Here is a 27,090-nt window from a genome sequence, read left to right as displayed (position 1 = left end):
TTGAGCATTTTTTGGTAAAGCTGAAAATATTCATAACATATGCCCTAAGAATTCTATTCACAGAGATACTCTTACACGTGTACCAACTGTTTGAAAGAATAAAGAAAACTAGAAACATTACTAATATCAATCAGCAGTAGAGTTGACTTTTTTTTAAAAATGTGTGATATAGTCACAGAATAGAATACTAAAAAGCACTGAAATGAACGAATTACAGTTATACACAACAACAGGATCAATTTCAGGGACCTAATATTGAGAGTAAAAAGTAAATCACAGGAGAGTACGTAGAGTGTGGTTTCCACTTACAAAAAGGTTTAAAGTATATGCAATCAAATACATTATTTAGGAACAAAGGCATTATGATAAAACTATAAATAAAAGCAAAGGAATGAGAAACACAAAATTCAAGATAATGTTTACCTTTGAAAGGGGAAGGACATTAGCATCAAGGACAGGCACAAGAATCTTCAGTGTCCTTATTTTGGTGAGTAATGAGTGCTCATTCTATTGTGATTTCTAAATATCTTTTATAAATTTGATCTATTCAACAAATAATGTAAAACATCTTAGAAGGTAGAATGTAAATATCTATCCATATTTTAGAAACTATTTGAAGATGGTAATAACTATATTAAACCCCATCTGATGAATATATCATCAATAAGCAACTATATTCCCTTCACTTTCTATTAAGTATTACAGAAATTGAAAGACTAGTGCAATAAATACTTGCATTTCCTTCAATTAGATTAGCCAATTGTTAATATTTTGCTACATTTTTCTTTTTTATTTATTTATTGTTGTTATTTTTGCTAAATAATTTGGAAATAAGTAACACATATAATATTTTACCCCTAAATCCTTCCATATGTATTTCATAAGAGCAAAGGCATTCTCCTACTTAACTATAATATCATTATTACATCGAAGGAATTGACCTAATAGCAGTGTAATAGTCCATATTTGAGTTTCAGTAATTGTCCCAGAGCTGTGTTTTTTTATTTTCAGGTCAAGGATCCAATCAAGAATTAAGCAGGGGATTGGGGGGCTGGGAAGATTGGGGAGATGCTGGTCAAAGAACACAAAATTTCCATTAGACAAGACCAATATGTTCAGGGGATCTATTGTACCACATGGTGACTATAGTTAATAATAATGTATTATATACTTTAAAATTGTCAATAAAGTAGATTTTAAATGTTTTCCTCACACAAAAAATAAATATGTGAGGTAACAGATATGATAATTAGCTTGATGTAGTCATTCCACAACATATGTCAAAATAAAATATCATGTTGCATACCATAAATATAGTTTTTACTTATCAATTAAAATATAAATAATAATAATAAAAAGAATTAAGCATCACACTTGATTGTCATGTCTCTTTATTCTCCATAATTTAAACAGCCAAGCAGGCTCCTCTGGAGTTGTCTGGAAGCTTCTTTGTGATGAGATATTTTTGGCAATTATACCTCACAGGTGACATTGTGTATTCCCTTTGCACATTATGCTAATTTGTTCCATAACTTGAGATGCCAAAGTTTGATTGCTTGGTTATGGCAGTATTTACTACCAGATCTCTCCACTGTAGATACTTTTTTTCCTCTTCGAAATTTTTAATCTGTGGAATGATACTTGGGACTGTGTGACTAATTGTTCCCCAATGACATTTTACCCTGTGGTTTTGGTATCCACTGATGATCTATGTCAGAACCAATAATTATACTGGTTGTACAAAATAGGGGTTTTTCTATCAATTTTCCTATGTTTATTAACTGGTACTCTTCCATACAGAAGGGCTTCCCCCCCGCCCTTCACTTCTACACTTTTTATTTGTAGTATTACTCTGGACTCATGGGTTTTTAAAAATTTTCAGTAAGTTACAATCCATTGCTTCCATTCCTTCTGATGTTCAAAAATTTCAAATCTAGCCAGCAAAATCCCCTTCAAGCAGGCTGCTATGTCCTTTTGACATGTTTCCATCAATCTTTATACTTTCTTACTTTCTGGCACAACAAAATGTTTTAAGTTGTTCCTACTTCAGTGCTGGGACAGTGGGAAATGGTGTTTAGAAGCCAAGATCTAGATGTTCAATGTGCTCACTAATAGTAGGATGTCACTGTTTTTAAAACTTTGTAGACACAGTTAGAGAATATATTTTTTTTACATTATGAATTCATACTTATATCTTCAATTTTAACCTAAAAAGAATATTTGTATATTTGTTACATCTTCCTATTTCATATTTGAGGCTCATTTCTTTCATGTGAGAACTCTGATTCTCAAAAACATTAAAATAGTCATCAATCTGTGGTCTCCTATGATATACACAAAATAGATGTTTGGTTTTTAGACAGGGTCTTGCTCTGTCACCCAGGCTGGAGGGTAGTGACATGATCATAGCTCACTATAACTTCAATTCCTGGGCTCAAGCAATCCTCCTGCCTCAGTCTCCTGAGCAGCTAGATCCACAGGTATGAGCCACCACACTTAGCTAATTTAATTTATTTTTTTTTGACAGAGACCTAGTCTTGCTATTTTTCCTAGACTGATCTTAAACTCCTGGACTTAAGCAATCTTCCTGCCTCAACTTCCCAAGGTGCAAAACAGTTTTAAAATTATCAATAACACTCCCAACACATGAATTGAAATTCAAGATTTCTCTGCAATCTTTTTGCCCTTAGGATATATCACATTGACAGTGGATGGTAAGAAAATTGTGTTTAAGAATTACTTGAATTAATTATTTTTGTTGTGTTTTATTTTATCAATATGATATGCAGTTAGGTTCATGTATTTTTGTTTGTACTCAAGTTTAAACTTGCTTTTCAATGGTGCTGGGAAAACTGGCTGACCACATGCAGAAGATTGAAACAGGAACCCTATCTATTCCCATGCACAAAGGTTAACTCCAAATGGATCAGAGACCTAAATGTAAAACCTCAAACCATAAGAACCTCAGAAAATGAAGGACATACCCTCATGGAAATCGGAACTGGCATCCAACTCCTGAACAAAACCCGAAACCCACAGGTCATAAGAGAGAAGATAGACAAGTGGGACCTTATTAAACTGACAAGCTTCTGCAAGGCCAAAGAAACCATCAAGAGAGCAGGGAGACAGCCTACAGATTGGGAAAAAATATTTGCCAACACCAGGTCTGACAAAGGCTTAACACCTTGGATCTACAAGGAACTCAAATGTGCTGAAAAGAAAAAAACAAACAACCCCATTATAAAATGGACAAAAGATATGAACAGACATTTCTCAAAGGAAGACATCCAAGCAGCCAACAGACACATGAAGAAATGTTCAACCTCGCTAATCATCAGGGAGATGCAAATCAAAACCACACTGAGATACCACCTAACTCCAATCAGAATGGCAATTATCAACAACTCAAAAAATAACAGCTGCTGGAGAGGGTGTGGCGAAAAGGGAATACTTCTACACTGTTGGTGGGAGTGTAAACTAGTGCAACATCTGTGGAAAGCAGTGTGGCGATTCCTAAAAGCTCTAAATATCAACCTCCCATATGACCCCACAATTCCCCTACTGGGAGTATATCCTGAAGAATTCAAATCACTCTATAATAAAGATATCTGCACACGTATGTTTATCGCAGCATTGTTCACAATAGTAAGAACCTGGAAGCAACCATGCTGCCCATCAAAAGAGGACTGGATTTTAAAAATGTGTACATATACGTGAATATGAATACTACGCAACCATAAAAAAGAACAAAATCATGAATTTCGTAGCAACCTGGATGGAACTAGAGTCTATAATACTGAGTGACCTCTCACAGAAACAAAGAACCGAGTATCACATGTTCTCACTCATATAATGGACCTTGAACATCCAATGTAATACTATAATAAAATGACTGACAGTAGTGGGAAACTATGGGGGGTGAGGGAGATGGGATTAACAGTAGCAAATATCTGTCTGGGGACGGGAAACACCTCTTATCAACAAGAGTGCCTGAGCGAAATGTATTTGTATACCTAATCCTTAACTGTACCCCACAATATCATAATAAAAAATATTGATTATATAAAAATAATAATAATCCTAAAAAAAAACCCCTTGCTTTTCTTCAACATTTTAATTTAATTTTAATTTTTGAATATGTAAATCATTTTCAAGGTTCAAAGTCAAAATTATTTACAAAGTTATACTCATCCCATACGTATCTCTTCCACCCCACATAAACTTTTTCATTAGTTTCTGACTTAGCCTTCATATTTTGTTTTGTTTTTGTTTTTAAAAAAATAAGCAGAAGCGAGAAATCTGAAAATGTTAGAAGTGCTAAGGAATGACCAGTCTGAGAAAGGTCACTTTTTTCCCATCTTAATAATTTAATTTGTTTATGGAAGTTCTATGGAATTAAGTGTTTATTTTCCAATTAATCGTAAGCATATTTGTCAAATTTTTCCAATTCTACAACAAAATATGGATATCAGAACCCACTGGGCTACTAATGGTCATATGAAGACATTCAGGGTCATGTCCATCTAAATACTAAATCTTACTTTTGACATGAGTGGGAACATAGGAGCACCAGTAATTCTTCTTGCAAGATATTTTACAATTCATTGAGTTCTAGAACAGTGCTAGCAGTGGTTGGGGAATTACTGTGTTCCCTAAAGGTTATCAATCTGAACCTTGGGGAGCTGCCAAAGGGTGGTGCCCCTGTCATAAACAACTTCCTCAGAAATAACCAGTCCTAAAGGCCCCTAGAGAGCAAGCAACCTTTTTGGAGGGCCAAGGACTCCAAGCAGCTAGACTAGAGACACTTCTGCCCCTTTTTCTTTACTGAAGTTTATAGATTCCAGATGTGCTTAAGGAAAACTTGAGCATCTGCCTGTATTCTTCTTTATGGGAACAGAGAAAAAAACAACATCATGTCCTCTGAGGCCATGCCTCTAAAAACTTTAAAGGGTAAGCAGCACATTTTTAAGACTTCAAGCAGTCTTGAAGGGGAATAAAACCAAGAATATATGCCCTATGTCTACAATACCTTATGAGCACCAGTGTCAAAGGACACAAAGATGGAAAATCAGAATGAGCAGCCAGAATCCATCACTACAAGGAGTTAATCAGTCTGAATATTAGGGGAATGGCTAATGACCAGGGAACTCTAAGTGTCCAGGTATCATCAAAGGTGATACAGTCCTCACCTCAATGCCCCATCAGACTGCCTATTTGGAGTGAACAATGTATTCTGACTTGTATCTTCTTATCTCCTGAATTTTACGTGAATAGAGAATTTTATTTCTACATTTTAAAACTTCTAATATTTATTTCATACTCTTCCTATCAAGAAGATATCCCAAAGAAAAATAAAACTACTCCTAGTTTTAGTGGTTCATCTTTGTGGACCAAATTAATTTCTCCAAAGTTCTGGCACGGAAAAATAAAAATCCATTCTAATGCCTAAAAGGACATGAAAGTCAGAAAATATTAAGTCATTAGGGTACGCTGAGTTTTTAAGTATTATTTTAACAATGGGAATTCCTTCACCCTTGGAATCTCTTTTCAGCAAATAACCTGGGCATTGAAATAACTGGTTGCAATCCTGCTAATTGCTTTCAGAGCCCATGGAATTAATAGTCCCTTTGTCTCCTGGTGGCCCAGCTGGCTCCCTTCTCTCCTCCCACTGGTAAAGAATTCTTTAATATGGGTTTGGTGAGACTTCGTGTGGGTGTGTACACTACTGTGCTGTTTGGATCTAGGAGGGAAGCAGCCCTACCTACACGAGAATGCTGTTCTAAACATATGTACGCAACTCCAGAGTGCTGCGTGTTTGATGGACACGCTTGATGCCTACACGTTAATTAATTAAGGACTCGCCTCACCTCTTGGTCCAAATAGATTTATGGAACATGGTTTTAATGACCAGATTTGTTTTTGCCAGAGGACTACCAAATTTTAAATATTACTTTTATGTCTTCCTTTCAAAGTAGATTAGAACTTAAAATTCAATTGAACAAGATGTCACAAAAAATTCAGCTCAGCAAATATTTACAGAATTATCTGCTGGCCCACAGGGTAAGATAAACATGTTCCATGAATATTTTACTTTCTGACTGAAAAGTTATTCATAATCATACAACTACAACACAGAGTGGGTCAAGTGCCACAGCTGGAGAACTGTGGGAAGAAAAGTTGGAGGGTGCCTTGGAAGTTGGAGGAACTGCAATGTCCAATGGGAGGAATGGAAGTCCTGAATGTTGCCAAAAGCCCAGATAAGATAAGGGCTGTAAAGGTCACTGGTGACACTGGTGAGTGTGCTGTGAGGGTGGAAGCCCATGTGCTGGGTACTGAAATGTGGCCGGGAAGTGGGCAGATGGAGGTGACAGAGGGAAACTCTCTAGGTTCAGCAGTTGGCAAGAGAAAGGGGACTGAAGGGTCAGGCAGAATTGACAGAGGCTTGTGTCTTCTCCGGGATGGTAGGGCAGGTTGAAACTGGTGGAATGACTCCTCAGAAAGAAAGAAGTTGAAGCAATGAGGGAAAAGAAAATCAATAACACGAGGTCCTCAAGGCAGGTTTGGTCTGCAGGGTGAGGTCGGGGGAGTCAGGCTTACACAGAACAGGACAGCTTCTCCACTGAGCAGGAAGAAAGAGGGAAAAACAGGTGTGTATATAGTTTGTTCTAGATTTGAAGGCAAGGAGTTTTTATCTAATTTTTCAAGTTTTTTTTTTCCTTTGGGTTGAGGGAGGTATCCTGTTCATTTGCTAGGAGAGCAGGATGAGGTCTGAGGTTTGACAAGTGAAATGGAGTCTACAATGGCCACAGTGGAGAGTGAGAGAGAGAACCAACCAAAGAATAAAAAAGATAGCTGATTATGGCATCAACTGGAAAGGCTGATAGTCCGCCGCCCCCCTAGTGTCCAACATGTTGCATATGCAAGAAAGGAGACGGGTCTGAAACTGCGAACCTTTGAATGGATGATTCCAGGATCCAGCAGTGTCTAGGAACTGACTAGGGGCAGGTGGCTATGGTGGGGCAGGGGTGAGGGTGTGTGTTGATGGGAACTAAAGGTACCAAGGGCTGGGGCTTCTGCTGGGTCATCAACCAGATCTGAGTGGGTATGTTCAGTCACAGCATACAGGAATCCCTGGTGTTCCTTCCACCTCAGGATGCAGCAGTGCCCCAAGACTTTCTTCCCTGGGGTGCTGGTTCCTGCTGCCTTTGTCACTGCCCAGCAAATACTATCTTTATTTCTACTGAAGTTTTAGGTAACCAACAAGGGAGTATCATGTTGATGAGACCAAAAGAATATACTTTTAGAAAGTGAGAATGCCTTCCTCTGACTCTTCACTTCTAACCTCTGCCACTGCCTTACGTCCATTTGGAGAGTGTCATCCACCTGCATATGAACAGACAAATATATATCTCTGGCTCTTTTATAATCATGAATGTGTGTCACCACCCTGAGCATGACAACATTTCCTTGACTGGGTACCACTAGGCCAGCTCCTATTTCCTCAGGCTCCTACCTACACCATTTTACAGGCAGGGAGGAGAAACATGCAGACAGTCACTAATTCTTCCTGTATTCATCCCAACCACCTTGCACTGAAAGAGGCTTGCATTTTGATTGTGCTAGTGCCCTTGTATTCTAATTTATAGAGTATGTGGTCTTCTGAATTAGGAGAATCATGCCACAACTTTACATTTTTTAAAAATGATGCTACAACAACAGCATTTCCTATAGTCTAAAAATGCTCCTTCTCCACTGATCACTCCAGCAGTCACAAGTCCACTTTAGCAAACTTAAAGATGCTTAAGATACTTAACCCATTTCATTTCTTTTTTTACCTCCAAATTCTTTCCATAACATTTTGGTCTCTTCCTCCCACCCTTCTTCCTTAATCAGAATGTGAGTTGAGGTATCACATGCTTCACTAGTGCTGGATCTGCAACAGTGTGATGGTTTCTATTTTCATCTTTTCACTTTCAGCCACACATGTGCTGCCAAGGATGTGCCCTTTCTTCATACCCTGGTGGCTTTTCCCTGCCTGGTGCTTTTCCTGGTATTAAGTCATTTGTTAATGCCAAATTTTTAACAGTGGCTGTCCTTGAATGGTGGGATTATAAATGTTTATAATTTTCTAAATAAAGAAGAATACCATAATCATATTTTTTATAATAAAAAAATGAATGACGTCATTGTTTAATATATAAAAGTAATTGTTTTCTGAAGCAAAGATTTCTGCATGCCAAAGTCAGATGTGAATACTTTTTTTTTTTTTGAGTCTTGGTCTCACTCTGAATCCCTGGCTGGAGTTTGGTGTGCTCACCACAGCTTTGACCTCCTGGGCTCAGATAATCCTTCTGCCTCAGTCTCCCAAGTAGCTAGGCCTACAGGCATGCGCCATTATGCCTGGCTAATATTTTCATTTTTCTGTAGAGACGAGGTATTACTATGTTGCCCAGGCTGGTCTTGAACTCCTGGGCTCAAGGAATCCTCCCACCTTGGCCTCCTGAAGTGCTGGGATTGCAGGTGTGAGTCACCATACCAGGCCAAGATGTGAATAATTTTTAAAATATGCTTTGCCTTGAGTTTTCCAGATCTGTCCATAACATAGATTCCCCCCCCGCCCCGCCCCAGATTCTAAACATATGTAACTGACCAAATTCTGATATCTTTTAGAGGAGTAATAATCTTAAAATATTCACTTTAGAAAAATCTTAGGGCATAGTGAAGGGAAAAGGAAAAATCTATCCAATTCCTTTATCTGTCAAAATGCAAGTCTTTACCTAGGGGCTTGCATTTATTAGGAGGGGTGAAAGTGTAGGTCACCGAGAGGTCATTTCAGGGAAAGGCCCTGCAGATGATTTCCTCACTTCAAACAGGTGCTATAATGTGTTGCTCAAGTACAGCTTGTGATCGCAGAGTACAAACTCAGGGAGGCCACAAATGCCAATTGGTACAAATAAAATACCTAAAAGGGAGGGCACTTCTTTCACGTCATGGAAGCAGAAAATCCTTAAGAAATAACAAAAAAATCTACTTCCCACACTAGAGTGCAGGCAGGATAAAAAGAAATGCAGAAATGACAAGCAGCTGAGAAAGCATAGAACTCACTCTGGTTTCTGGGAGAGCTGTGAGAGAAGGCATTTGACCTTCCTCAGCTCATCACACACAAGTGAAGATTTCCAGCAGGTCATTTTGAAACTTGTCATTCAGAAACTGAGAGGCTAAAAATACTGCACTGTTACCCAGGCCCTTGAACCTCCAGATGACGTGGACAGGACTTTTTTTTTTTTACATGTGTCAGTAATGGCTATCAAGAGAGGTTGGAGAGAGGGGAAAACATATTGTTAGCCAACTCCTTTGGCCCATGGAACTAACAACGCAAGATTTCTTACAGAGCCACGCCACTCAGTGTGGCCTTCTGACATTGGCATCCCCTCGAAGTTTTTCTGAAATGCAGAATATGGAGCCTCAGACACAATGAAGGGAAATCTGCATTTCAACAAGGCCCCCAGGTGATGCATGTATATGAAAAAGTTGGTATGATAGGTATGGAACACAAAAGCCACATTTTAATCACTTTTAAATTTTTCTGCTTCATGCCTGTTTTCAAACATATTAAAAGTAAAATTCTTCACTGTGGCAAAAAGATTCATCCTCCAGCTAAAATCTGTGTGTGTGTGTGTGTGTGTGTGTGTGTGTGTGTGTATCCATGTGTCTTTCTCCCAGTTAAGGTAGTCAGAAATAACCTGACATAATTTTTTTTTCAAACCTAGTTTACAAACGCAAGCATTTTTCAGCTGTCCCAGTTTTCTAAATTCCTTATAGCTTCTTGTAATTCTAAGCAAATTTTATTTTTAAACAGGGATATTATTTACCACACACTTGGATTTTTTTTTGGGGGGGGGACTTGTAAAAGTTTTCCTTTCTACCTGTTTACATTTTCTGGAAAAAATAATTTTTCCTCTATATTTATTCTCTTGAAGTTACTAGGGATAACTCTAACCATGTTTTTTTAAAATCTCAACAATTTTATTATTGACATGGGGGATGGTATTTTGGTTTCTAGGCTGCAAGTGTGGTGGTAATGTGCTAAATGTCTAAGAATTCACCCATGAGAATGTGACCTATCTGAACATGAAAGGAGTTCAGGTGGCACAGATTCCATCATCCTGGGCAGGGCCATCCTGACCTTAAGAAAATTATTCTTCATCAATGAATGACCAGACTCCAGTCCCACAGATTACATCATGGACTTAACAGTACCTGGTAAACATGCACATCAATCTACCCTTGACCTTGGAAGGAAAAAAAGACAGAGTACTTTGAGGGAACTCGAAGTACTTACAGATAAATTCAAAATAACTTTTTTTTTTTTAAGTGAGAAAGGAGCTTTTCTGTTCTCTCAATAAGAGAGAACAGAAAAGCTCCCACAGGGGGAGGAGACCCGAGGGGGGTTGTCCTCAAAATAACATTTCAAGTGCTTTTGTGATTTTCATTGCTGAAGAAAGTTTTAAGTTCCTATAAACATTTGGATTAAGCAAAAGAAAGAAGCAGAAGGAATTTAAAGCTGGTTCTAGGTAGGTTCCTCTTTGAAAGTTCGCTCTTACCTGATTGTCGAATTCGTTGAAGAGTTTGCTGGACCAAAACCTCTGATCTTGGGACTATGATGATGAAGTCCACTTTGCTGAAGTGACCAAGGTCTAGGCTCTGGCTACCACTGTCCGCTATAGCACACACCTGGGATAAGAGTTTTCTGGCAACTGTTAGCTGCGGTTGATAAATTTGGAAGATTTCGTTATCTAAATCTAAAATTAAAAAAAGTCACAAGATTAATTTATATCTGTGATGGCCACTCTGAATCCATATGAAGATGTAACACACACATGGTAAAGTAATGCTCTGTCATCAAGAATTCTCACTTGCTATTCTAGCAATTGAGTTTTAATAGATTTGCCTATTTCCCCTTAAAACCTGGCTGAGAGGATATGCTCAGGAGTGATGTGGCAGTTTTACAACTATATTATTTCAAAATCAATTGATTGTCTCACAACAAGACCCAGACGCACACCCAGACCCATAAATGGAGGACACAGACTACACCCTTGCAGCTGGAGCCAGGGGAGAGTTTTCAGTTGTCTTTAGGAATATCAGGTCAGTACCTGAGCCCAGTCAGTTCAGGGAAGGAGGCAATGCTGTTACTATAATGATGCTGAGTTCCTTTTAGCTTTTCTGGATGGTATTTCAGTAAACATTTCCTCTTTAGCAAGTCAGTTGCAACATGGTCTGAAATATCCCTCCCAGCAACTATATAACGTGGGTCACAGAGACACGACCTTCACCTTTCTTCCCACTTGATTCCACTTGCCAGTACTGTGACCTGGCAGGACTAGGTGGTTGTGGTCAGCTTCAGTGCTGACGCCTGGACTATCTGAAGAGACCTGACTCATGATATAGCCAGCTGGCCAGTCAACAGGTGACGTATTATGAAAACACTGCCCAGATACTCTAAACATGTCAGTAGATTTTTACTGCAAGTATAATCAGGCTATCAATCTCTCTTATACACGTGTGCACATCCACACACACAAACAGTGAAAGAAAAAAGTTTTGTCAGCTAAGCACCTGAGCGGGCAACACCTAATCTATCTTTAAGGAGCTACTTTTTTTTTTTTTGAGTTGGAGTCTCACTCTGTCACCCAGGCTGGAGTGCAGTGGCATGCTCCCAGCCACTGCAGCCTCGACCTGCTGGGCTCCGGCGATCCTTCCACCTCAGCCTTCCAAGTAGCTGGAGCTACAGGCACGCTACCACACCTGGCTAATTTTTTGATTTATTGTAGAGATGAGGTCTCGCCAAGTTGCCCAGGCGGGTCTCAAACCTGCGGGTCAGGCAATCTGCTCACCTCAGCCTCCCAAAGCGCGGGATTACAGGCTGAGCCACCAAGCCCGGCTAAAGAGCTGCTTTTTATGAGGAACACATGTAGCAGCTTGACTGCAGTAGGGACTAACTAACCTGTGCTAATTAACGTTTTCTAAAATTAAACTACAATGCAGATGAGGCAAAGACAGTAGTCAAAATACCCAGTAACCACGGACACTGACAGCAAGTGGAGATACATATAGATGGTCTTCCTACTGCTGAGAGAGCCCACTGGGAAAGTCTGAAAATGTACAAATAGTTTTTGTACCACAAAGACCACCAGTCAAAATAAATCTGTCTTTTGATACAGTTAGGTTGTTATTGCCTTCATTTCACAGGTTGGATAGGTGGGGACTACACATATACATAAATTTGTAGAATTTTACTTAGCAAGTTTTGAAGTTTGAGAAAATATAGCAATATCTTTTAAACAATTTCTTACACAGAGAACAGTGAAGGAATTTTAAACAGTTTCTTACACAGGGAACCAAGGATATACTTGGGAATCTGTAAGTTCGCTGAGAATGTTTAAATTCTAAATGTGCTTGTTATACAATGCAGTTGTATAATCACATTTGGATCATCTGGATGATCACTTTATTACCAAATACAATCCAGAAGTCAAAACATATTATTGCCTGTATTTGCATTTGTTTTTACAACTGAGCTGATGCCAAGCCATGTTACTTTTATTGCCTGAGGCAATCCTAATATATAAATGATGCATCCCTATCAAGTGGAGGCCAAGCGGCTGTCAGCAGCAGCTTATATGGGTCTGTCTCCTATCTACCCTTTCCCCTGTTCTTTTTTCTGTCCTCTCCTATGTTGTTCCTGTCAATCAACAAATTGGGGAAGGAATCTGAACCCACAGGAATCCGGTCTAATGGTCAGCCTCCTCATTCCTGGCCTCACAGTACTCCTTTGAGCTCCTGAAGCTTGTTGTAGGGCAGATCCTGTGTTGTTAGCTCTGCTCTGTCTGCCAGGAAGGCCTTGCTCTCCCTGAGGTGATGTGTGTTTTACAAGTCACAGACTGAATGAAGGAGTGGGAGCTGGGAGTATGCATGGCCTGTTGTCTAGACTCTTTCAGGCAGTTCTTTGAAGCCCTCAGCAAGCATAACTCACTGGGCACAGCTGGGTGGAGCTAAGGAAAATGCACTAGAATCTTTCATGGAAAAAAAGAGAGAGTACTTAAGATAAACTCTTTAACTTTGATTTTCATTCTAGAAGACATTTACTAGGAACAAGACCTTTGATCCAGGTCACATAGTAAGGCATTTAAAATTTGAACCAGATTCATCGTGTAGACAATGGGGAAAAGGCGTAGTGGTTTATGACTTGAAGAAGAATCCTCAAAACCCTCAGAATGACTTAGTTTCTATAAGGTCTGTCCTAAGGACCGATTTCCTTCTCTTGGTCTGAGGCAATATTACCCAGGTTTTGCGTGGGAATCATGGCAGCAGCCTCCTGAGGCGACACACATTCAGTAAGGTCTCCATTGAAAGGGGTAACCACACTGTCTCCTCTTCTTTGTTGCATTTTTTCTAGCAGTTTGTCTAGGTCATCACCTATTACAAAATAAAGTGGACATAAGAAGGTTACAAGGAGTGATATGCTTGTGTCTTCGAGTTGGGTAGTTAGGCTGGGCTCCGATCAAGATCTGTTGCTCAGCCAGCAATTCACGTCAATGCTTACATCTGTCTATCTATGGACAGCAGTGTCTCTATAACAAGAGCCACCTTGCTGGTATCATGCCTCAATTTACATGCTTTCACACACTGTTGTCTCTCGTGACCTTCATAATTTTCAAAAGCAGCCAGAATGGAATGACTCTACCTTCATCTCTCATCAGAAAACCGAGATCCAGGGAGAGAGAGACTCGCCCAAGGTCACTCAACAAAGTAATGGCTGGCTGAGGCTTCTGACCCTAGTACCAATGTGCCTTCCTCTAGACCCCCTTGCTGCTTCCCGTGGTGTTAGCAATTAAATACTTAGAATAAACTTTCCAAATGAAAGATCAGTTGGCAAGTTTGAACTCCACACTCATCTCCTCGACAGGCTAAGATTTAAATTCAGAAAATCATGCAGCTAGAGGCTGGCAGTGTTGCCAAATCTTACAACCACTCACCTAATGACGTGGTTTTGAAATGTGATGCCAGGAAACTGACCTTTCCTGTGATGAGTTCATAACTAATTTCTTTCAAAAACTCACTTGTAGTGAGCATGCTCTCTGCCAGAGCACGGGACTGATGCTGACCTGCAGGACGGGGAGGGGGAGAAGAGATGACTCATCAACAGAACAAATGTTCACTGGAATGTTATTTATAACAACAACTGGAAACAACTAAAGTATGTAACGATGGAGAACTGGCTTAAGAAAATCAGGGCATGTCAAATCATGCATGTGGAAGACTATGCAGCACTTGAAATGCCAATTTGAGGACTATACACAGAAACAAAAAATGTTCATAATATAACACCAGTAATCAAGGAAAAAAATGATGCATTTTGTGTTTGTAACTGAATACATACACGTGCATGTTTCCCTGTGCCTCACAGGCTGACTACCCCCAGGTTGGGCCAGCTGGGCTGACATCCAGGGGCTGAGAATATGGGGTGGGGGGGAAAAATGGAATACCTAGAAATTGTGTTTGCATGGTTATTCTGAATATTGGTCTTAAAAAATACAACCTTATGCTGCAAAGTTGTTTTTACAGACAAAAACAGGAACAAATTTAATGTATCACACTGTCTGATGAAGTTTTCTGAAAAAAAAAAAAAAAGAGCTTTTAGCCTCTTTGCTAGGGAGAAGTGAGAGCCATTCAGTACAGAGAGGAGAGAAGCAAAATTTAATCTAAGTGCTTTCCCAAGATGGTGCCTGATAGAAAATGTGCATAGCATACTCACCACACAAAAACTCCCCATCTTATAACGTACCAATTTTCTGAACCGTTTCTTTATATAATATTAAATAGACACTTCAGTGAGGAGGGGAACCTAGGAGCTTAGTTTCTGGCAAATTTGATGAACTGGCTTAGGCCACCTGTGGCACTGTCTTTATCACATGCTAGAGTGGCAACATTTCTAAAACCTTTAAAGGGCGCAGTTACATGAGACAAGAGTATCTGTGACTAGTGTGAGCTTTGAAATAATGCTCCTACAACCAGCTGACAGGATATGAGCCAAACTGAGGGCTACAAAAATCTGATCTGAGGAGGAAAGGAAAAGTTAAAATTAGGAAGACGAACCCAAGATGGAGCAATTAACCAGAGGTTGACTATATAGATGCCTAAAGCACCCAATAAATCTTTTTTAAATGGGCAAATGGTTTAATGAATGGATTAAATAAACCCACAAAAACCAACACAATATATTACTTACCTAACACTACTACACAAAATTCATTTCCTCTGATTTTCGATGCACAAATTGCCACAACATAGTCTGGTAGCCTTTGATAGTGTCTCATTTCACTGAGTGTCCTCAAAGTCTCTGAAATGCCCTCTGCCAAAGAGTTTTGGGTCACAATCACATGAACCAAGTCTTGAGAGACACTGGCAATTAATCTAGCAAGCCAGGGAAGTTGTCCTGGTGACACAGGTACACACTGAGCACCTATCTGCAGGGCTCTCTCTCTCAGAGTAAATTCTTGCATAGCTTTCAGCATAATTTGCTCAAATTCTTCCCTGAGAGGTATCTGATCTGGACCTGTGTTGAAGAAAATTACAGCTAGAATTTAGAACATCACAGGCAGGAGAGAGAGACACACATCCACACAACATTCTGCAGTTCTAAATTTCCCATATTTCAACCGGCAACTAAGCTCTTTTTCCTGTAGTAACTCCAAGTACAGAGCCCCTGCTGACTATTTCCCACTGTGAGAATGCCTTGTCTTTTTTTTTTTTTCCCTGTTTCAATACTCAAAAAATTCAGCCTTCTATTCTCCTTTATTCTATTCCTGGTCTTACTTTAAAAGAGGATGTACTAAGAGAAACTATCAATTCCATTGTATGCCTTGGAGGTGGTCACCCATGATGGCATATTTCTTGACATATTAAGCCTGGAATTATGGAAATTGTTAACGATTAATGAAATAAGAAGCCAACTCCTGGTGTATAATTAACTCTGGGTTTCATTCTTTTTATTTATTTATTTATTTTTGAGTGAGAGCCTCACTCTGTCACCCAGGCTGGAGTTCAGTGGCACGCCCATGGTCGCCACAGCCTCAACCTGCTGGGTTCAGGAGATCCTCTCACCTCTACCTTTCAAGTAGCTGGAACTACAGGCGTGTACCACCATGCCCAGCTACTTTTAAAATTTATTTTAGAGACAAGGTGTCACCAAGTTGCCCAGGCTGGTCTTGAATTCCTGGGCTCAGGCAATACTCTTGCCTTCAACTCCCAAAGTACTGGGATTACAGGCATGAGCCACCATGCCCGGCTTCATTCATTTTTCATTTTGTTCATGGGTACTTCAAAAACATTTAAAAGTATGGCCTCCATACCTAATTTTGAGAATACTGTTCATAGGATAATTAAGTTTATTTTTCACTCTCAAGTTATATTTGAGGCAGCCTCATACCTTCCCCGGTTAGAGAATGCCTTCATCATCTAGTTATTTCCCAGCATTCTGGATTGTTAAATATGACATTCGGCGCTCTTCCCCAGCTGTGGTTAGGGCTAATCTTATATTGCTGGAATCAGAGGCATTTTGTTTCTTATTCTCTTTAGAAACCCAACTAGTCCTTAGAACCAAAATAATCAAGTCAATGTTTGGTATTCAAGTGACACAAATGAACTAAGTTCTCTACATTTAGTTCAAATTGAAACCAGTGAGAACATATTCACTCCCTCCATTCAGACATTTCTATTTTGCTGTGTGAACCCAAGATAAACTCAGTCTCTCGTAAACAGACTCAGACTCCTCAGGGTGATCTGAGACCAAGCAGTAGTCCCAGAAACTTAAGGCTAAAAGCCCCTTACAAGAGATACAGGATGAGGAACTGGATTTCTGTATGGGAAAGTGGCACCTTGAGTGAGTTTGGAATTATTCCTTTCTCTAATAGGGATGAATTTAAGTGGTTTCTCTGACCCTGTCACCTTTTCTGGGAGAGTAAGAAAATGAGGGGTTTGGGAATGTTTTTAAGACCAGGAAAGTTAAGTTAAATATCATACATTTTAAAAACAATTTTAATTGGAGAAAATTATTTTTCCAGCTTTGGTTAGGGGCCAGGGAGAGTTAGGAGAATAGAATCTTCATAGACATGGAAACAGGGCAAGAAAATTGTAGTGCTTACATTATGTTTATGTTTTTTATATCTTTCCCAGTCACTTGCTTGGGAAAGGAGGAAGGCTTTCTTTTTTATCACCTGGGAGCCACCAAGACTTTTAATCTTCAATCCAGCTTTATCAAATTAGCATAATGGTTAGTAGTCACTAGGTACACACTTAGCAGTGAACTCAAAGTAGATAGATTTATATTGACTGAATCAAATGAAGAGAAAGTGGTCATCTATTTAAAGCTTTCTTCCAGCAGAACACTTGACAACTCAAAAGCAGGTGGTCCTGTCTTGAATCCCCTACTGTCATTCATTGACAACCTGAAGGCTCAGAGGCCTGGTTAATAGTTGTGACAATAAGACCCACTCCAAACCAGGATTGAGTAACATGCTCTATTGGGAAGCCTAATTTATTCCAAATATAAAGGCATTCTGGAAAAACAAAATGATCAAACATGTTTACAACATTATCTGCTATCTTAAAATTCACTTTTTATAGAGTTTTTAAAAAAATTAAACTGCTGTTAGAAATTGAGAATTGGGGGAAAAGGCGTTAAAGTTTAAATGAGGTAAGAGAATTCTTAGCGTAAAATGACTTGCTTTGAATCAACTATCACTTTTTCATCCTTAGCCTTTATAGTTAAATTGCAGAAGCCTTTTCTCCACTTTTTGCAAGTTTGATAATAGTAATTTTTCCTTCAAGTGCTGATCTCCAGTAACTCAGTTTAGCCCAGGAGTCAGTTTTGATGGATTTTTGGATAGAGCTACCTTAACAGAAAAAAGACAAGGTTTTAACAGACTCAGAGTCCTCCAAGAATCTCTGGATTTGTGGATTTCATTATCTACTTCAAAAGATTTCAGATTGTGAAATAACTGAGTTTTCTTTTTTAAGTGACTCTAGTGGAAAAGTCTGTTCCTTCTGAGGAATTTTGTTTTTCTTCTTCTCTGTTATCTCTATATAATTGAGCCACTAAAGTATTAAAATTGTCCTTTAAGAAGTTTGGTTTAATTTTTTTAATACCTATAATCTATGGCATATGTAAAAATATTCTTGCTTCTTTCTCAAAATCTCCAGAGGCAAAAAAAAAAAAAAAAAAAATTTTTTTTTCAAGGACTCCAGAACAGTTATTGAGGGGCAAAGAAGTCCCAATGTACAAAGCTTAGATTAAAAAAAGAAAAAAATATAGAAATAGCTATTCATGTTGTACAATGAGAGACCTAATTGACAGATTGGAGGCAAAACTCTGGAGAGGATTGATCCTGTAGGGCAGGGAAGAGTTTGTATAATTAAATTGAGATTCTTCCTATTTTTTTAAAAGATAAGAGTTTTTAGCATCTTAAGGGGGAGACATTTTATTTTGACCACTTGGTTCATTTAGTTAACTTGGACTCGGATTTCTTAAAACTGTTATTAGGATTGAAAAAAATGCTATATTGATTGGCTTGATTGGCTATAATATCATTGTTATGTGAAGGCTTGCTTTACTGATTCTGGGTCATCTAAGAAGCTGGTTTTAGATCTTAGAGAACAGTTTACATGGCCAGTATGTAGTAATTAAAATTATGACATCAAATGAGTTGTAAAAAGGTGATTTTTATAATTTTATTACTCATCAATAAGCATAATTAGCAAGTCCTAGGTTTATCATGAAAGTGACTCTCATGGGAAATCTGAAGCCTTGCAAGTTTCAAAGGTCCATGTCAAAGCAGAACCCATGTCAAAGCAGCCTCTCAGGGCACTAAGAACCCTGGGCAAAGTTCCAAAGGCTGAATCTTGTCTAGTGAAGCTTAAAAAACTATTTAGTCCAGTGTCTTTTTAATTTCTTAACACTGCTGTATTTTCTAACATTAAAAAAAAATTCACAAGAGGACATGCAAAGACTTTTATGCATAATCTTACATCTTGAACATTTTTCTAAGTAAATCAGTCTTGAAGTCCTGCAGTAAGTATATAATTAGGCAGCACATTAGATGCAAACTACTGCAGTTTGCAAAATAAAGGACATTTCCATGTAAATGCTGCGGAACCAGTATAGCATTGTCAGGGCACCTGCATACACCCACTGTGGGGCTCAGGAGGATATAACAAATAGAGGAAGTGAAGAGTTCATGACCTATGTGTCCCCCTTACTCTAAAGTCTAGAGAACCTTCCAGAGAGGACCACAGTTATAATATCAATAAGGGAAAGTACAATGAAAATCCTTCAAAGGAATATAGCTGGAGAAGAAAAGAATGGGTGTAGGGGCAGTAGATAAGCAAGATAAAAAATAAATGGAAAACTGAAACATAACTGCTTAAGACAATTATTGTGTTTGCATTCCAGATGGTAGCTGCGCTTTCAGAAAAGTGGGCTGGCCAGACTTCCCAGGGCAAGTGGGCCTGAAGCAAAAGCCTTCAAGGTTCTGCCTACGTCGACTACTCTGGAGACCCTCGGAGCGTCCTGAAACTGGACACTAGGTGGAGCAATTCATCTCTTCTAGGACCCAAAGAAGCCAAGTGGAACAGAAAGGAGTACAAAAGAAATGGTGAGGACAGGAAAAAGTCACAGTGGACGGGGCTGAAGAAAAAGAACATAGAAATGAAAGAAGGAAAATAAGAAATAGAAGAATGGATGGAAAAAAGAAAGAAAAAAGTGTGTTACAAAAAAGAATAAAGCTAGTCACCAGAAAATAATTACTGAAATAACTTACCTAGCCGCACAAGATACTGTATCGTCAGAAGAATCATGTTTTCCACGCTCAGAAGCTGACTGCCGGTCAACCCTAATTGTTCCAAATCCTTGTTTTCCAGCTGTGGAATCTTGTAGCAATTCACCAGCAGAGGACTTACAACAATGTCACCAACATTTCCATAGAAATAGGGTAAAGTGCCATAGCCTGCCCCAATAGAAGCAGGTCAATACAGTTCAACATTTCTCTTTGAAGTCCAACCAGGTATACTTGCTCAAGCAGGATCAAAGATGCTTAACAAAATTCTCTGCCCTCTAAGATGGCTACCAAACAAATTATTCAAATATATCAGTTCTAGTGAATTCACTTAAATGCTACAAATTCTATTCCTATATCAAACCAGATGAACAAGAAGCAAAATACAGTTGGCCCTCTGTATCCAAGGGTTCTACATTCATGAATTCAACTTACTGCAGATAGAAAATATTCAGAGAAAAAAAATTCCACAAAGTTCCAAAAAGCAAAACTTGAATTTGCTGTGTACAGAGTACCACGTTGAATCCATGCAAATAAAGTGAAGAGTAGGCGTTATATTAGGTATTATAAGTACTCTAGAGATGATTTAGCATATATGGGAGGATGTGTGTAGGTTATATGCCAATATTGTGCCATTTCTATTGGGGTAGTAAAAATTGAGTATATACAATTTTGGTATTTGGGGAGGCTGGAACCAATCCCTCATGGAAACTGAGGGATGACTGTACTTGAATTATATTTTCTCTGTTTCCCAAAGAAGAAAAGTGTTAATATTATATATCTCTACCACAGAAGACTAATGAGTTTGCAAAATGTCTAACTGTAATGATGAGATGTTTTCTGATAAAGTTCCTGATTAAATTTTTCAGATAAGAAGTCAGAAAACAAACAAACTACAACACATGCTTCACTTCCTGCGGTTTTCTTGAAGGAAAAAAAAAAGCCACACTCATTGATCAAGATCAGGACTCTACTAGGTGCAGGTTTTTTGAGATTCCTACTCCTTTTGCTATCGAAGATATTTTTTCTTGGGTTTTCTTTTTAAATGTCAGTAAGCAGCATCTAATTATCTTAGAAGTAAATAGGATAAAAATATGTTGAAAATATGCCCTATTCTGGTGGTTGGTGGAGAGGACAGTCCTTCTATGAGACTTTCTAAAAGGCAGGCAACTAAAGAATCCCCATATTTTACGTATCTTTCCAATGCTTAGTTGTGCTATGCTAATGTTCAAAAAGAACTTCCTAAACCATATGGAATGTAAACCACAGGGATTCCCTCCAGTGCCTAGAGATCCAGGATCAGTAGATAGAGCAGCCTCGTAAAGGATAGGGCTCCAAGCAAAACAATGCAAGTAGGTAGGCTCAGGTCAACAAGAAGCAAATAACACTTCCCATAAACATACCCTGAAGACCTATGGAGCTTAAACATCCTGTTTGGTCCTAAAGGTAAAGCAGGCAGTTCCTGTTTGGCCTAGGCTAGCCCCAAAGCCAAGGGAATTCTTGATGTGGGTATGAAAAAGCACTAAGCCCTGGAATCTAGCGAATCCTAAATTTCTAAACCTCCACTTATACCACCTTAAAGATGCTGATTTGCAGATGTTGGCCCTTAGTTCAGACCAACAACTGTGCAGCCTCTTGGTTCAACTGACTGGGGTCTATTAGCTGGCTAAGCTTGCTTCTTTTCTCTGTTGTTTGGCTCCCTTTGATTGGAATGTCCCCTCCCCCATCCTGTCCATTTTTACTCACCCTCCAGAACCCAGCTTAAACATCACCACTGAGAAGTCTTCTCAGACCCCTCCAGGCAGAGGTAAGCCCTCTTTCCTCTGAACTCTTGTTGCTCTTGGTTGTGAATCTCTATGGAGCTCACATATCACAGTGTGTTGTAATGGTTATCACAGTGTGCTGTAATGATTATTTACTAACTCCAGTAGCTAGTGGGAGGTCAGACTCCCTCACTAAACAGAGCTCCTTGAGGGCAAAAAGACTGCCTTATTCTCAACTTATAATCACATGTTTAATGTAGCATGAAGGAGCTGACCAGTAAGAGCTGAAAGAATCAACAGATGGATAAATGAATACCTTCATGAATACATAAATAAACACACATACAATGAAATGGAGAAACACTCCAGAAGACAAGGGAACTTGGGAATTCCTTTGCCTTACCTATCAGAATTACTGGTCTAACTCCTGAGTTACTCAGCAGGTTTTCAGGAACAATTACAGTTTCGCCTGCAGGAATGGGCCGAGGTTGTAAAATTCCAGTCAGTGGGGTCTGTGGAACTGGAGTAGTTAAAAGGGGATCTGGAAAAAAAAAGTTGTTTGACAAGAAGAATTAGGTGTGAAAGTTAAATCAAATATAATGGAAAGCAATGCAGTTTTAATACTTTTAACAGAGAGGTTTTAGAAGTCTTATTAGTCTTATTTTATTTTATTAATTTGTGTTTATTATATAAGATTAGAAATGAGAAAAACAAAAGAAAGGAAAAAAATCAGCCATAATCACATCATCTGGAGATAACTACTATTTAGCATTTTGGTAGTTTTCCTTCCAGTTGTTTTTTCCACATGCAATCTTTTGCATTCTTTTTTATTTTATCTTTTTCCCTCAGGTTATCAAAGGCATATCTGATCATTATATAAATTTACTGGGGGGGGGGAAGAGGCAAACGAATACCACTACTGGCAAAAGCATGTCCATTTGTGCCCTGTGATGGTGTCCTATATGAGGAACAACAGTTCATCAATGTTACAGACTATGCTAGTGGTTGAATTCAGATCAGTTGTGATGATACATGTGCTTGTGGGGAAGGCGGACACAAAGAGGACAAAATATTAGTTTATCTACTGTCAATATTCTCACATAACACTGGATAATTATATGGTTAAGGAAATTTATCTTTAAGCATTCAGGGAAAGAACAGGAGTAAAAGATATCTCTACTGACTCAAAAAACATAAAGTCTTCTGTTGAGATCTTACCAGTTCTTGAAACAGGGCGAACTGTGGGAACAGGTACAACTAAACCAGGTTGGGGGACAGGAGACCCAGGATACCATCCCCGGTGTCGTTTCTTTGGTGGCCCGGAAAAGAACATGGTAGCTAAAGATAAAAATAAAGATAGCCTTGTTTTCAGTCACTTGGAAAAAAGGAAAAAAATGCCAAAGTAATACAGAACTTTTAATTATACTCAGAAAGTCTAAATAACCTTTTAACAGATAAAGTTATAATAAGAAAAGCCATACCAACAATCTAATATCATACAAACAACCACCTAACATCTGTATGTTGTCTTAAAATTCACAGTTTTACCCATATTATTTCATTTGATTATCCCTGTGGCGTTGTAGGACGAGTATTGTTGTTATACCTATTTGCAGATAGAGAGAGGAAGGCTCAGATTTGCCCAGGATTACACAACAGAAAAGAACTTTCAAATCCTCTACATTGGTCAGTAAAACTCATGGTTTTTCAAGACACTTCCTGGTACATTTGTTTCAACAGTATTTGCCAGTTAGGCTTAAACACGTAGAATCATGGGATGAGAATAAACTCAGAATCATTACTATTCATACCAATCATAAACTTCCAAAAATTATATGACAAGCTAAGGAAAAACTCTAGTGTGTGCTGTCAGAGAATTAATCAATCTAAAATCTGTAGCACTTCTACCATAATTAAGTACGTTATTTTATTCTAAGATGGGCATTGTACCTTGGTCTCCTGATGCATAGCTAGGTCTTGGTGACAAAGAGTAATTCCCTGGGCGGACTGGAGTGGAGCTGGATGCACTGCTCTTCCCACCATGGCTACTGTTTCCATTAGCAGCATCTATAGAACACGAGAAAAGAAGAAGAGGAACGCTCAGAACAGAGGCTGGGCAGGACACTGCTTTCTGTGATGTTGCAACCATTTGATAAATATTATACCCTGGGATTCAAAGGAACCTTACAGATAAGACTCATCTCATTGTATGAAACCAACTAGCCCTCAGAGGACTACCTTCATTAAAATTAAATGTTACCTACAAATAATTTCCTAGGACCGTAAGAAATCTTTTGGAATAATTTTCAATGAAGTCTTTGGAGATGGTAGGTAGGAGGAAGGGAAAGAATTTTTTTTTAAACTTTGTATCATGGAAAGTTTCAAATATATACAAAAGGAGATAGAATAATATAATAAATATGTATATACCCACCACACAGTTTCAACATTTATTAACACACAGCCCACCTTGCTTCATCAATACCTTGTACCCCTTTCCCCATACATACATACATACTCTGGATTATTTTAAAGCAAACCCATTTATCATTTCATCCACAAATGCTTCTGTATGTTTTTCTAAAAGAAAAAGACTCTTTACAAGACTTAATATCATTATTATACTTAAAATTAACAATCATTGATAATTTCTTAATATCATCAAATATCCCATCAGTATTCAAATTTCTCCTATTAGCTCAGATTTGGTTTTTCACAGTTGGCTTGTTCAAATTAGAATTCAAAACAGAGCTACCCACCGAATTTAGTTGCTGTGTCTCTTAAATCTCTTTTAATCTATAGGATTCTCCTCTTTTTTTATTTCTTTCTGAAATTAATTTTTTTTCCAAAAATCTGACAGAATTTCCCATTTTCTGAATTTTGTTGATAGAATTCCCACATTGTAATTTAACATTCCCTTGACCCCTGTATTTCTAATAAACTAATTGCTAGATATAGAGGTAGTCAAATTCAGGATCAATTTTCTTTTTGACAAGAGTATCTCATAAATACTGTTGTATGCAGAACTTCTATCAGGAGGCACACGATGGCCAGCTTTCCCTTTTCTTGTGATGTTAAGATTGATTAGTGTGTTTGAGAATTGTCAGCCTAATCCTTGGCATTATAAAGTTGTTCAGCCTTTCGCCTGATGGTCTTATTAACCATGACGATTACTGATCTGTTACTTCATTGGCTATTTTAATGCTGTAAAAACTTGATCTCATTTGTTCAAGTCTAACTAGAAGGTGGATCTTGCAAGAATTGTTGGAAGAACAAAAGTGGGCGCATAAATTATGTTGCCTAACTATTGACAAGCTTTCAAAAGTGAAAGGCTCTCTTTCTGCTCATGGTTCTATCTCTCTTACAATTTCTTCTCCTTGAGCACTGGACTTTTCTAGGATTCTATCTTTAGTTCCCAACTTTCCTCTCCTCGGCTGATACTATTTACCCTGATGACTTAACTGTATGTTAGTGGCTCAACTCTATACATCAGTCCTGGTTTTTCCCTGTGATAAATTAAATGGCTATTGTTGAACAGCCCTGTGTGAATGTCTTATGGCTATCTGAGACTCTAAGTGTTCAAAATCAAACACACAATGTCTTGATGGAGAACCTGATCCTCCTGTATCCTCTGTCTCAGGTGATGGCACCACTATTAGCTCAGAAAGATTAGCTCAGAAAGATGGATGTCACTGGAGACCTCTTCTCCTTGACACTCACATTAGTAAGTCCAGTCTTACTGGCTTTACCTCCCGAGTAGTTCTCTAATTTGTCTTCTCCTCTCCCACCTATTATCACTCTAGTCAAGGACCTCATCATTTCTTACCCAGTCAACTGAAATGATCTCCAACTAGTTTTCCTACCACGTGTTTTCTTCTTACACACTGCTGCCAAAACGATCCAGTTCAAGTTCAAATCTGACATGCTGCTGCCAAAACAATCCAGTTCAAATGCAAATCTGACAGTGCCATTTCTCTGCTCTGTAAGTTTTAGCGTAAAACTCATGCTTCTTAGTCTAGCCTTCCATTAATTTTCCCTTGACCACCACTTGCTTACCTCCTGCTCCTCCCTGAGTTTTATATTGTATACTTCTAACAAGTACAAACTGCTGGAAGTTCCTGCATATATCATGTTGTTTCCCTCTTTCCTTTCCCCTCTTTTACTTTTAAGCTTTGTTCCTGCTATTCCCTAAATTTGAAATGTCCTGCTTTCACTCTTTTGTATAGTGAATATCTCATTGTCAAAGTCTGAGCTCCCTTAAGACTCATTCTTGATTACTGCCTAAAATGTTAGGCTAAAACTCCCTGCTCTGTGCTCCTCTAGTATATTGTCACATTTGTTGTAGTACACTAAAATATCTTGTCAGGCCAGGTGTGGTGGCTCACACCTGTCATCCCAGCACTTTGGGAGGCCAAGGTGGGCGGACTGCTTGAGTCCAGGAGTTCGAGACCAGTTTGGGCATACCTAACCTTTTATTTTTATTTTTTGTAGAGACAGGGTTTAATGTAGTGAAACCTTGTCTCTACAAAAAATAAAAATAAAAAGCTGGGCGTGGTGGCATGCGCCCGTAGTCCCAGCTACTAGGGATGTTGAGATGGAAGAATAGTCTGAGCCCAGGAGGTCGAGGCTGCCGTGAGCCATGATCATCACGATTGTGCCACTGCACTCCAACCTGGGTGACAGAGTGAGACTCCAAATAAAAAAAAAATATATATATATTGTCAGAGATCCATCTCTTCCACTAGATTACAAGGACTTAAGGGGTCAGAGATTGAGTCTTATTTATCTGTGTATCCTCAGTTCTTAGTCACAGCATGTACCCGGGAAATGTTTGTTGAATGAAATGAAATTGCTGTGTCTCCTCCGTGTGTTAAATATTATTTCCTGAATCTTTTGATTAGAACATAGAGAACAGTAAACTTTGTACAATAATGCATTATTATAGACACCCCCTACTTCTATCTTCAATTGACAGGTAGAAGCAGCTTCTGTTTTATTAGTTCATCAATTAAATATCATACAAGTCTTTTATAGACTATGTATTTACCCAAGAAATATAAGTGAGGAAAACATCACCTGCAGTAAAAGTCTTCCCTACACCCTGCAAAGATAAAGCCAGTGGTTTCACAACATTCTTATTCCGGGTCAGGTCCTGAGCTCCACTTAAATTGATTGCAGAATTAGCTGGACTGAGAACCGGCGAATCTTTAAAATGAAAGAGGTTATTTAAATTAGCAACTATTTATATATGCAGGAAGGAAGTTAATTCAACAAGAGTTGAAAAAAAACATTACAAAATTTCAGTTCTTTCCTTGAACTATTCTGACATTTAAGAAAGTCAATTTCCATGTATTCAGGTCTTATTATTTTTTAACTAGAAGTTAGTGTGTACTGGGTGGTATTTTAAGCACTTTAAATATATTAATTCAATT

General features: G+C 38.5%; 1 protein-coding gene across 1 annotated transcript in view; it reads right to left on the bottom strand.

Moving 5' to 3' along the window:
* GREB1L (growth regulation by estrogen in breast cancer 1 like) overlaps positions 1-26,857 on the bottom strand; it is an 80,385-nt gene extending 53,528 nt beyond the window's left edge. Inside the window, exons 1-9 of the mRNA XM_021710051.1 lie at positions 26,735-26,857; positions 23,609-23,725; positions 22,877-22,996; positions 22,062-22,199; positions 19,881-20,066; positions 15,293-15,619; positions 14,040-14,168; positions 13,345-13,479; positions 10,605-10,802 (exon numbers count right to left, since the gene is read on the bottom strand). Of these exons, the coding sequence (XP_021565726.1) occupies positions 10,605-10,802; positions 13,345-13,479; positions 14,040-14,168; positions 15,293-15,619; positions 19,881-20,066; positions 22,062-22,199; positions 22,877-22,991 (1,228 nt within the window). The 5' untranslated portion in view covers positions 22,992-22,996; positions 23,609-23,725; positions 26,735-26,857. The remainder of the gene's footprint in view (positions 1-10,604; positions 10,803-13,344; positions 13,480-14,039; positions 14,169-15,292; positions 15,620-19,880; positions 20,067-22,061; positions 22,200-22,876; positions 22,997-23,608; positions 23,726-26,734) is intronic.
* Positions 26,858-27,090: the final 233 nt, after the last annotated feature.

This window comes from Carlito syrichta, unplaced genomic scaffold (assembly GCF_000164805.1).
Source record: "Carlito syrichta isolate Samal-C Ts95f unplaced genomic scaffold, Tarsius_syrichta-2.0.1 Scaffold287975, whole genome shotgun sequence".
In the NCBI taxonomy this organism is placed as follows: domain Eukaryota; kingdom Metazoa; phylum Chordata; class Mammalia; order Primates; family Tarsiidae; genus Carlito; species Carlito syrichta.
Note: the sequence above shows the minus strand (reverse complement) of the source record. Positions and strands in the feature narration are given on the sequence as shown.